The sequence below is a fragment of the Babylonia areolata genome, chromosome 21 (assembly GCF_041734735.1).
Source record: "Babylonia areolata isolate BAREFJ2019XMU chromosome 21, ASM4173473v1, whole genome shotgun sequence".
NCBI classification, from domain to species: domain Eukaryota; kingdom Metazoa; phylum Mollusca; class Gastropoda; order Neogastropoda; family Buccinidae; genus Babylonia; species Babylonia areolata.
Genome location: NC_134896.1, coordinates 29,162,348 through 29,175,995, shown reverse-complemented (window position 1 = coordinate 29,175,995; position 13,648 = coordinate 29,162,348). Strand labels below are relative to the sequence as shown.

General features: G+C 35.4%; 1 protein-coding gene across 1 annotated transcript in view; it reads right to left on the bottom strand.

The window, feature by feature from the left end:
* Nucleotides 1–2,556: 2,556 nt before the first annotated feature.
* The window catches only part of LOC143296129 (uncharacterized), a 12,323-nt gene continuing 1,231 nt past the window's right edge, over nt 2,557–13,648 (bottom strand). The window contains exons 2-5 of the mRNA XM_076607911.1: nt 11,429–11,456; nt 6,307–6,513; nt 5,664–5,779; nt 2,557–4,594 (exon numbers count right to left, since the gene is read on the bottom strand). Of these exons, the coding sequence (XP_076464026.1) occupies nt 4,436–4,594; nt 5,664–5,779; nt 6,307–6,513; nt 11,429–11,456 (510 nt within the window). The 3' untranslated portion in view covers nt 2,557–4,435. The remainder of the gene's footprint in view (nt 4,595–5,663; nt 5,780–6,306; nt 6,514–11,428; nt 11,457–13,648) is intronic.

Below are 13,648 nucleotides of genomic sequence, written 5' to 3'. Positions count from 1 at the left end.
AATATCGGCATCATTTTCAAACCAACATTGCGCAAATTTCTCCAAAACGGTACAGAGTCTCTGTGGGCTTTTCCAAATACAATAGACTGAGCAACACGCTAGATGCCACTGATGCACGTTCCTGGGATCAGAGATCTTTTCCCACCTCTCTTGCGGCCAATAAGTGGCAGCCTCTGTGTGTGTGTGTGTGTGAACATATGTCAGGAGAGCTCTGTGCACGTGCGTGTATGTGTGTGTGTGTATGTGTAGAGGATGAGGCGTGTGTGTGTGCATGTCTATATTGTGGCAGCAACGGAATGTGCGGGTGTGCATATATATATGTATATGTGTGAGAGTGTGGGTGAGGTAGAGAGGGGGGACGGGGGGGGGGGGGGGGGGGTGCAATCGTGTATGTTTATGTGTATTTGTTTGTGCTTTCATATCTGTGAAACTGCATGTTTGTTGCATATCTGTTATGCATGCATGCATGCTGGCATGTGTGTGTGTGTGTGTTTTACATTTACTTGCTTATTTGTTTATGTAATTATCATTATTTTCTTTTTATTTCATTTATGTTTATTATTATCATCAATATCATTTTTTTTTCTTCGTTTTTTTTTAGATATTTACTTTTTTTTAAATTAACATTTCTCAAAATTTTATTTTAATTTTTTTAGATATTCATTTACTTTTTTTTTTTCTCAAGGCCTGACTAAGCGCGTTGGATTACGCTGCTGGTCAGGCATCTGCTCGGCAGATGTGGTGTAGTGTATATGGATTTGTCCGAATGCAGTGACCCCTCCTTGAGCTACTGATACTGATAGGATGAGTGTGTGTGTGTATGCATGTCTGTATTGTGGGAACAACAGAAAAATTGGAATGTGCGGGTGTGCATGTATAATTATGTGTATGTGTGTGTGTGTGTGAGGGAGAGTGGGTAGGCACGTATGTGTATGTGTTTGTGTGAGTGAGTGTGTGTGTGTGTGTGTGTGTGCGTGTGTCGTAGAAACTGCGACATGTAGCCTCGGAATGCGTGCATGTGTGTGGAGAAGGGGCGGGGGGTGCAGTGTAATTTGGGAGATGGTGTGTTTGTCAGTGTTTGTGTGTGTGTAGGCTCATGTACGTTTATGTGTACTTGGGCCTGTGCACTTTTGTTTGTGCTTTCATGTCTGTGAAACTGCATGTTTGTTGCATATGTTATGCATGTGTTTGTGTGTGTGTATGTGTATATGTGGGTCTGTATATTTTACATTTATTTGCTTATCATTACTATCTTTTTTATTTCATTTATTTATATATTTAATCTAAATCATGAATTTTTATTTCATCTTTTTTTCTCTCTCAAGACCTAAGCGTGTTGGGTTATGCTGCTGGTCTGGCATCTGCTTAGCAGATGTGGTGTAGCGTATATGGATTTGTCCAAACGCAGTGATGCTTCCTCGAGCTACTGATACAATAAAGCCTGAATACTTGTTTGATCAGTAAAAGCACGTACATGCACACACCTACATACGCACACACATATGCTGGAACAGTTTTGTTGCTGCAAAGGGATGGGAAGATCTCCATAGCCACTGACTCTCCATAGCCACTGACGTTAGTTTTCTGATTTTTGGAAGGCAATGAAAGACTCAGCCAGTTGCTCCATTTTGCACAGGATTGCTATCTATATCTTTCTGTGAGGTGACTGGTGGTGTCAGTGATGGCCTTGCACTGACCCAGTGTTTTTTCAAGGACTCTTCTATTTTCCAAGGCTTAACTCGTATCTTCCCAGATGTAAACTGCTCATTGCTGCAGTATCAATGTAAGCTCATGCATCTGGATGTTGTGCAATCCACTGGACAGCATATGTCACTGCTTCCATTGTCACCAAGGCAAGAGGTTTAATTTTGTATAACTTTCTATTGCTTGATTGTCAGGTTGTTGGCTTTTGATGTCAGGTTTTTGGTGGGTTTTTTTTTAAAGTGTCTCCCCGACCGGACTGATTTCAAGTGACTGACTCTGACTGAGCCATCTGCACATGCAGTTACAATTATGATTATCCTCTTCTTCAAGTTGTTTTCTTTTATGAAGCTTCACCTCAGCATCAGTTCTGCCCCTTGGCCGTTCCTGCAAACTGATTTCAGACAGGGTGGAATGATTGTGTTGAAGATGTTCTGAGTACTCTTCAAGTCCCATTCTCTTCTTCCTTTCAGACGTTACAGCTAGCAGTAGTGCCAATTAGGAGCAGTAATTTATGCATTAGGATTAACAGTACAATAAAACCTAATTCAGCGTGGTAAATTACAATCAATGTGTGATAGTTGGAAGCTCTGAAATCGTATAAAAATTGTGAATGACTTGGATTCCAATGCATTGTTTATGACTATGACTGTTACACCACAAATGAATTTCTCTCACCCTGGAAGTCATTTCGCGAAGTCCCCTTTCATGTTATCTCTCATCAGTTAACATAATAAACTGTATTATGTGTACTTTATTTTCTAATCTATTGTAATTTACAAAAAAAAAAGAAAACAGAGAAAAAGGTAGGGTGTGACAACTTCCAACAAAGATGTAAACAATACAAAGCTGAAATGCGTTGTGAATCATTTTATTTCAAAACCAACGAGTTTTATCTTCCCTTGGGTTCTGCAAAAACACCAACACGTCATTTTTGAAGTGATTGATCAAAACTTCAGACTAAAACAAAAAAATGGTCTTTTTCCTTTTCTTTTTTTTCTTTTTTTTTAATTATTTTTTTTACAAAGGACATATCAAATAAAAGATCCATGTTTAAGATTTAGTGCAAACTTATCAACTTTAATCTTGCAACAAGCTGACGTTAAAATCAAAATTTCACTGGCAATAATTTCATCACATCTAAACTTTTATCAAATAATCTTAACAAAGAACATGAATGAACACACTGTCATGGCGTATCAATAAACACCAGTTAATGTAAAATCTAAACAAAGAGAAAATGCCAATAAAAGGGCAGCATTCACAAGTAGCATTTTCTGCAGACACTTGCAAGCTAAAAAAAAAGACATTAACACTGTACATGTGCCATCACTGAATATGCTACAGAAAACTGAATAAATCACAACATGAAATGATTTTTATGACAGGCCGTATTTTACCCCATTGCTCATGTTGGTCTGTTAAACTGTAATTGAGAGAGAGAGAGAGAGAGAGAGAGAGAGAGAGAGAGAGAGAAAGAAAAAAAAGAAAAGAAAAAAAGAGAGAACTGACAATAGTACAGCGTTAATTTTTTTTTTTTTTTTTTTTTTTAATGATTTCCTACCCAGAAATGATGTATCAACTTTTGAGCAGCAGTTTCTTATTCCTTCATGGCACAGTGATGCTGGGAAAAAAACAAAAAAAAAACAAAAAAAACAAAACAACAAAAAAACTACTTCAACATCACATTTTGCTTGGACTCTTCAGCATATTACTGACTTGATAATAAACTAATCTGCATTTTTCGTGTTCCCGAGATAAAAAAGAAAAGAAAAAAAAAAAGACAAAAAAAAAAAGACAGACCTTTCTAAATCATTACATACAAAAATTTTAAGTACTGCAAATTCCAAGAACACTGTACCACAGAATGCTAAAGAACACTGGCGTTTGCATCATGCAAATGGTCTTGTGAAGAAAACAAAATGATTTGATGCTGGTTACAAACTATTTGTATAAAATGTTTTCTCTTCTTCATCTTGACAAGAATTGACAACAAAAGCCAGTTCCAGGACAGAACACCACCTGCCTCCACAGAACTATTGCAAGATGCAGGTCAGATTTGTCAATAAAACAAAAAAATCAAATCTTGATCCTATCAAATCATACGATCTTGGAGGAATGAATGCCTGTCCACTTACTTGAAAACTAAACTTTGAAATGGTATGTACCAACACAGTTGAGTGAGACTTTTCTCTAGATTATTGTTTCCACAACCAGTGGTCATAACAGTAAACAGCCTTAAAAAATGACGAGCTTCTGTGAAATATATTCAAAACAACACACGGAGCCACAGAGACATATTTCTACAGTGCGTCATTTGAAAACAAAACTAAAAAAACCCAACTCTTCCTGGTTCATAATTCACTTTCTGTGTATTTAAGTAATTCCTGAAACAGATAGCAACATATTTTATCCAATACCTGTGTCAGACTTGATCACAAACATTATCTTGTCAGTTCGCTAAATATACAATTTTCACTGCGTATCTAATGGTATGAAACAAGCTTAAAAAACAACAAAAAAACCCCCAAAAAATCAACATGACAGAATTAAACATGAGACATTAAATGCTCAATTCACCCTACATTATGGTCCAGGGAAGTGCAAACTGAAAATTTGTATGCTGAGCTAAATGTACAAAAGCCATGCAGTTTGTTGTTCAGTTTTAAGTAATGGTCTTTGTCAGAATATATGAATGTGTCACTGTTGACGCCATCTGGCAATGAACGCAGCTTTATAATGGCTCGCTGAAGATGCGTGTGCAGTAATCCCCCAGATACTGGATGGCTCTGCATTCCAGCTTGACGTTGTGACCGTTTTCTCTCATGAGGGGTAAACGGAAGGACAGTTGATCTAGCTGGGCAGGGTCTGCCACCTGGAGGAAGCAGTGCACCTGCAACACACACACACATGCTGGTCTGATAGGAAATTTTGAAGACATAATTTGACAAAAAACAATAATGCCAGAGAACTGACAGACAAAGAAAATACGAAAAAAAACTTAGCCGAATGAAGAGTACAGGAACAGGAGTCATGATGGCTGCTGGAAAAAGAGGACACTAGTCAGGGGGGCAAAGGGGAGGTTACCTTCTTCCGGGAGGTTATCGGCCGTAGCTACTTTCGTTTTCTCCACATAGGCGGATAGTACTTTGCACAGGACAGGAGTGCCAGACCCCTGCCGAAGTCTGCACTAGTGGGTCACGGTTAAGTATGTGTAATTAAAGCAAGTTTTCTGCACAACCAACCACTCACTGAGCCCCCATATTGTATTGCATTGTATTTGATTGGACAAACAACAATACTACAACAAATATATATATGTATTGTCAAAAATGCTGTGTCAGTCTTAAAAGAAAAAAGTTCCTCCATTCTTACAAGTCACTGATACTTTCTTTAAAAAGCATTCAAGAAGACAAATGACTTCTAAGAAAGTAAAACTAAAAAAAACCAAGTGTAGTGGTCCACATTGAATATTCTTCAAAGACAAAAGTGACAAAGTCTTTAAAATGACTCAAATGATTCCCACCGACTTTAAAGAGAGAGAGAGAGAGAGAGAGAGAGAGAGAGAGAGAGAGAAAAGAAGGCAAGGCCTTAATCTCTCACTTGTGGTGACCTCTTAATTGAATCCATGAATTGTGGAACAGAAAAACCTTTTCCCTTTTGTACCAGCAAGCCTCTACTATTATAAAAGAATGCCATGTTGAAAGTTTTACCTTTGACACCTGACAGTGAATTTCACTGATCAATTTCTGTGTATACTTGCCCAGCCCTACCCTCACTGCTTCACTTTCAAGTCATAGCACATGCTGAAAGTGACCACAGCACAAACAACTTAAATGAAAATTTGAGGTAAAAAAATAAAGTGTGGAAATCCCAACCTTCCATTGACTGCAAACTGATACTAAAAGTAACTAATCTATCATCACAGTAGTTTTATTTTGAAAATTTGTTCAAAATATTACCTTGCGCTCTGAAACAACTTTGAACAGTTCCACAGGGAAGGCATCGTTTGATCTGGCTGCCATGATGAACTCAGCTTCCCTCTTCCATGTGGACAGAAACTCGTCTGCAGTTTTGCCTGGGGAAAAAAAAAGAAGAAAAAAAAGAAGAGAAACATACCTTGTAGATATGCCAAAAATATATCAAAAGAAAAACATGACCAGACATGGAAATGCACAGAAGTGTATACATGGTACATCGGTAACTGTCTTATTCATGTATGCATCCATTGTGGAGACGAAAGAAGTGCAACTTCTGATTTGTTTTTAAACTATATATATTCAATTTCATTTAAATCTATATGATAGCAAAGATTTATGCTGTTTCCTATGCTGTAAACTACAGGATATTGCTGTACACTAATTAAAGTACTCTGAATCAGGTTCAGGCACTGATTGAAGGGAGGCAATTCATTTCACTGTTAAGTTACTCCAGGACTGCAGTCATAGACTTAACCTGTTCAGTGCCAGAGTAAAAAAAAAAAAGTGATAACATAGAAAAAAGTTGTTCATTTTGTGAACACATGTGAACCAAAGATACAGTAACAAAACCAGCACCTTGGTTTAGAAACATCACCATGACTATCAACAGCACCTTTCTACTCACCACTGTAACCCAAATCAAACGACCAGTAATACAGGTTTTCTTTGGGAAGAGGTCGTGGTGGGCTTGAAATCAGGGACAAGTCGACACCAAGATTCTGTGCGAAGTTCTCGTAGCTGACAATGGGCACGCTTGAGACAGAGATGTTTCCAAACCGCCACAGACCTCCAATGGTGCGCTCAAAGCCAAGGACATTGTTCACTTGGACCACTGTTTTTGACACATCAAAAAAGTCACTGCGAAGACCATCACTTTGTTGCACAGTGTAAGAGCTGAATCAGTTTTAACACCAATTAGCTGCAAATACTAACCACATTTTCAGTTTCACTACTATTTAGCTGCAAATACTTTTTTTTCCAAATCTGAGAGAGTGGTGAAATAGACTGAAAAATCACATCGTAAGTGTATGCAGGTGGTGTGAGTTTACAAAAACAACACAACCAACATCACACTACTTGTAATTAACTTAACCCCATTAAAATTTCATTAAAAAAAAGAAACCCAACAACATTTTTGAAACACTCCCCTCACTAACAGTATCTATGCACTGTTTCATACATGTTTAAATAAAACTGGCATGCATGGTTTTTCTTCTTTCTAAATGTACGTTTCCCAAACACTATTACAATCTCACTAAACACCTTAGTTTTCTTCTTTCTTTTCACCTTACACTAAGCTATTATTTATTTTACAAAAATCAACAACAACAAAAGCTGAAAAACCCCTACTGCCCCCCTCCCACAAAAAACAAAACCCAAACAAAAAAACCAAAAATATAACCCCACTGCCACCACCAGACTTCCTCAGTGGAACTTTAATAATCTGTCTTTTTCACTTACTAGTACCTCTACAAATATTGTGTCTATAATATTCATTAATATAAAGAAACTGTTTAGCATAAACTAAAAGTGACTTACATTGCTCATTCTTTTGCATGCATGCAGTGAATTTTACTGAAAGTGGTATCAGGGGTCGCAATTATTGCTGAATTTTCTGTGTTAAGTACTGCATTTTCACAACAGTATGTACATTTTCATATGTGGCCAGCATGCTAAGCCCGCATTTTTGAGAGAGCTCTCTTGGCACTGGCAATTTGAACAGCTTATTGCTGATTTCCTCCTGCAGATCTCTAACCTGTGCCATTTCTTGGCACGAGACAACATTTTTTCTTGCTAGCACCATCAGCAGACATTTCAGCATCCTCCTCTTGGCATGAGACGTTTTTTGCTTGCACTATTAGCAGACTTTTCAGCATCCTCCTGGCACAGTGTAGATCTGATCACGAGTAACCAACTAAATACCTCATTTTCATGTTTCTGTGAAGTACTGAGAGGACTGGGTGATCCTTCATTCGAACAAGCTTGTCAATTTCGGATTACAGTGATGTGTTTCCCAATTTTTCAACACTGGCAAGCTATGCACTGGCCTTGCCAATCAGCAGTGTGCTGTGTGAGCGAGGCTTAGTTCAGCCCCCAGGAAAGAACAGAAAATGATGACACCTGTAAGAACTATCAAATGCTGTTATTGATGAGTCACCCAATTCTTCTGCTGCTGACCGATTACTGCACAGTGTCAGCAGACAGTGGCAGTGAGGCACTGACAGGAAACATGTTTTACAATGGAACAATGTGATTCAATCTACTTCCAATGTCCATATCTTAGAAGTACCTTTTTTGTATCCCTTTTTAATGGAACATGTTTTTGCGTTTTGTATGCAATTTTTATTTCTGCAAGCACTGCATTCCTGAACACAAAACAGCTAAAAGCATTGCGACCCCTGTAATTTAAATGATATTTTCATGATTCTATCAATGTTCATGTAAATGATCATCACATGAGGACTGCATGAATGACAAAAGATAAAAGATTCGATTTCAATAAACAAATATGTTGTTTCTTTCTTTGCTTCAAGAGACACATGATGAGATGTTAATAAAAACTTTATTCTTATGAAATAAAAGTATCATAAACTGCTGGAACAAGAAAAATATATTCATAAGTATATAAACACGCACGACTAAACATGAAGGCAGAAAAAAAAAAGATGATTATATGAACGGGTATTAATGGTAAGCACATGACAGTTACGTACTACTTCATGCATGTTAATGATGGGATGTGATACAAAAGATATGGTAAAACAAAACAATAAGTATCAGTGAGATATTTCATAAATGAATTGAAAGAAAAGAAAAAAAAAAGAAAAGAAAAAAGGAGTAAGAATATAAATATACACTACTTTGGAGGAATAAATCATGACTGACAAAAGGGCATGTATAGGAAAAATTTGGAATAAGAATATTACAATACAAATCAGAAAAATAACCATGAAATGTGAATATTGAAAATCATCAATAGAAAATCATAAAGAAAATAAAATCAATTATACCACAACAAATACATGAATATATTTTTAAAAATAGAAATCAATTCATATAGGCAACAAGAAAATAATAGAAAAATAAATATCAAAACGACAATGCAGTGATGGTTAAAAATATAATAATGAAACTCACAGAAAAAAAAAAAAAAAAAAAAAAAAAAAGAGAGAAAAAAAACAAACAAAAACAAACCTCAAAGAAAATGGCAATATAAAGCTTTATGTGAATTCACTGAAAATTTTAATTTAGATTTTAACTCCAAACGCTGTAGGTTTGGAACAACAAAATTCTCTTTCCTTAAAAAAAAGAAAAAAAAGTACTCCATTCTTTTTGCTCGTTTTGGGTTTTTGATGTTCAATTTAGATGGGTCAGTTTGCTTCCACTGTTGTCATAATCATCATTTTCATTGAAAAAACACACACACCTAAATTCCATTTAATTTTCTTAATATTTAAATTATCTCAACGGGTTTCAGCTGCTTATGAATTAAATGTTTGGACAACTACAGCTAATGCATTATTGCATGCATTTTCTATCTGTATCTCTCTTTTCGCATGCATATATCATAGAGTTTGTGTGTTCTCATGCATTTTACATTATCAAACAGGTGCATATATGTATATGTGCCAACATACCTCTGACTGCATGCATGTGCTCATGTTCCTGAGTCATCATCATTTTGGCCATCATGATTATTCATCAACTCTGAGCATCATCCAGGTGAATGCATAAGAAATGAGAACAAGCTCAGAATATGGTAATTTGTAATTTAAAAATCCTCAATGGAACGTTTCTTAATCAAACCATGTTATGGCATAATAAACTCAATCATGATTATCATATTCACTTCAACTGATCTGACAGATTCACTCTGAGTACAGTGAATCAGTATCATGGTCAACTGTAAAATGCAAAACAAAGCAACAGAAATTGGAACTGTTTTTCGCCAGCAAATAGTAATTTACACACAAAATTGTGTGGAATCCAGCATTAGTCGTACAACGATACAGTGAAATAAATTACACAAATTTCATAGGTGTTTTCAATTCAATAGGCTTCGTAACACTAAAGACTTACACATTTTACTAATATCAGAATTTTCAATTTTGATTTTTTCTTGTTGCACCTGTTTCTCAAGTTTAATCATGGTACAAACTCTTAAAACATGATTTTTTCACAACTGGAAAAAATAAAAAAAACATGACTGTGAATCAGTCAACTTATGTTCATCCTTTGTCAAATTAAAATTTACTTGCAAAGATTGCCTTCTCAAATTTATCATGTACACAGAGTATGACATGTATCAAAAATTTTTGTGTTGCATGCATGCAAGCCTTCCACAAGAAAGGGCTTCCTTCATTGTTTGAAGCATATGACTTTTCGTCACACATTCAACCATATGTGGCCAGCACATTTTTATAAGTATAAACAAAACTGGAATCTGTATCAGAATATATGTTCCTCACAGTTAATTCTAAACTATACCAGTCACAGCATTTTCCTTTTCATTAGCTGAGTGAATAATACTGAGATGAATGAACAGAGATTTATGCTGATTCAGATCAAGCAATGATAGGCAGCAAAAGGTATTCATATCAGGACCCTGGTATACAGGGTATGTTCTTGACAAAAATATTTCCATATATTCGGAGACGCACTGCATATATTTGGTCTATACTACTCTAGTAATTAGTTACATACTAAATTAATGTCATTCTGACTTTCAGGAGACATACTGTGTATGTTTTGGTCCATAGTAATTAGTTTCAAACTAAAGTTTCATACTGAATTAATGTCATTTTTACTTTCAGTTTCACAAATGAACTGCTTATTCTCCTATTTAACCCATGACACTACTGACAAAAGCCTTTCCAATGTAAACATTTTGAAATTTTAAAGCATGAGCTAAAGAAAACATGGGACATTAGTAAGGTTACATGATACAGACTGATTATCTACAGATAGATGTTAATACTGGTAAACAGTTTAGGCTGGGTTCCAGACTGATATCCTGCCAATGCACCATTTGGGTGCATGCTCTTTCCCCCAAGGTCCTGCAGGTTTTTGAATTTATCCGTTCATTCAATTTCATTTTTAATGCTTTCATGTTCTAGTACTTCAATTTCACTGAACCATGACCAGTCCCTTTTAGTTCCTATATATTTCAGTTGCCATAAATCATGTCGCTCCGCCCATTTGAAGATCCATGTTTTTCAATCACTGAACAAACAAAAACATAATTTTCTCCAGATATGGAAATGTAATGACTGCCCCGAGTTCACAGTCATGAACTGGGTTTTCAAGTTTTATCAGTAAAAAAAAAAAGAAAAGAAAAAAAGGAGGAGATCAGTGTTGTTACATTTCATTCTCAATTCTTTTACACATCTGTACTGTGTGTAACATACCTTCATGTCTTAATCAGGAATGCCATTTGTCAATTTTTTACATTTGGCAAGTTTGTGCGAATGTATCACTATCAGTGCACTATAATATATGCATGCATGCAGGAGTATGTGATTAAGAGACTTATCAAACAAGCAAAAGGACAAGATTTGGAATAATTATGTTTCTGATGCAAACTTGAATTCTTTGGAGTTGAAATTTCACAACAGCAGCTTGCCTTGAGGTAAACATTTTACTGGAAGTCAATTCACACAGCTACACTGCAAACAAACTGACCCAAGAAATCATCAACTGCACTGTCTCATAAATGATTATATATGAAACTGGAAGAAAACTCTTACCCGCTATAACTTTTGATTCTCCTGTAACCTAAATAGAAAATAATAAATGAAAAATATTAAAAGACATAAAAACACAATAAGGTCAAAATCAAAACCATGAAAGTTAAATCATCAATATCAGTAAAGGTAAATCAATACTAAAAAACAAACAAAAAAAGAAGTAAAATACTAGAAATTGAAAATACACTGAGAATAATCATCATTTGAAAATATGTTTATCAACCATAAAATAGGAGGAATCTTTGGTAAAATGAATAAATAATGATATCAAAACACAAAATATACTAAGATTTATAATGAAAATAAGATGACAATGGAAGTAGATGACAATGCTACATGAACATGTACTGAAGAAATGAAAGCTATGTCATTTAAGTCCTATACAGCTATTTGTATTTAAAAAAAAAAAAAAATGAAAAGAAAAAAAAGAGAGAAGGAAACATACACTCACTGATTTCACTTTTCTGTTTTGTTCTTTCTACAACTTGACTTTTCCAAACCTGATCCAGAACTATTAGACATTGCAATTTTTATCTCATAACCTGTTTTCACATATTACTTCCCAGTACTTGTTCCAAAATTAATCATACAGGGCATCCTGCCACCAAGGAATCAGTAATACTGTTATACTTGTAGCATAAGTGAGGAAAGAGGCTGCCCCACTGTTATACTACTTTTGATCTTATTCAAAACAAGTTTTGTGAGAGAACCTATGTGACAAATCTGATCAAAATACACCTTTTAAAGTTTTATTAGACAAAATTAAACTTAAAGTTTGCAATCTACGCATGGGTTTTCTGTCGGATCAACACTGAGGACAAACTACACCATAGTCTAGTTGATATTCCAATGATGGTTACTGGGAATCCCTGTAGTGTTTCTGATGACTCCCCCCCCCCCCCCCCCCCCCATTATTTCTAAAATGTATCATTTAAAAAATTCTTATCACAGAAACAATTGCAAAGTACAGCATTTAATTATTTTTAAAATAAAAAAATATCACCAGTCTGTGTCAGTGTGTGAATAGATAGTTGATAAATTAAGTGAATAATAACATGGTCGTTGGCAAAGAATAGCTGAGATACTTTGAAAGAATTGTTGGGACAAACAAGTTTTTCAGGTCCGGAAAAAAAAATCTATGACCCTCAGTACACATATATTTAACTTATTCGCAAGTATACAAATTAAAGTATTAACAATAACATATGGCATCAAATACTAAACAATATCAAGAATGACACACAATGTGACTACACGTGACATGCAGCAATGCACATGTGCATACACACATGAATGCTTCAAAAGTTTAAAACAGCTAGTTTGAGTGACCCCTCCTATTCCCCCCTTTTTTTCTCTCCTGCTAACAGAGTCTCTCTTGCGCACACAATGAATGCAAGCACAAACACAGTGACAATGGAACACACACACTCTCTCATGGTTCAAGAACAGAAAGTCTTCCATAATCATAACCGTTTTTTTTTTAAATTTTATTTTTAATTTAAAAATTTTTTTTTAAATTAAAACTATTAATTAAATGTGGCAGGAATGAAATGGCATAAACTGAAACAGTGAAAAACACTTCATTGTATATTAGTAGAATGGTACAGCTACTTGTACACTCCCCCTCACCACTGCCAACATAGGGCTCCCTGTCAATTTACTAGTAAGTACAAAACCTACCTTCACTTCAAAGACTCACAGGGTAGCATCACAAGATTAACATTCTGGAATTCTGTAAAGATTCACACATTGACTGACAAGGGTATGAAAGAACAATACACTGAAAAAGGTGATACCATGTGAGCTATTTCACAGGTCTAAAATTAGAGACCTACAGAATCACAGAACACATGTATACATATAATATATACTGTATGCATTGATGATGCAGTGATCTACTACAAACGCAAGCATACTCAAATTCACAACCACAAAACAGAAAAGTAAACATAGAACAAGCTTGGGAAAAACATGATTTTAACTGTGATGAATGTTTAAAAAAAAAAAAATCACAGCTTGATTACAATTTCCGACTTTCCAGCTGATTCTGTGGCAGCATCTTTTCAGGCAACAGCCTATATATATGCTTATTCTATTATTCAAAAGTTAAATATAAGCACAAAAGCAGCAAAAAATTTTTTTTTTCAAAGTGTTCAACATTTGGATCTTTCTTTCATGATACATTTCTTCCACTTCTGCATCAGGTCTAACTGAAGAGCC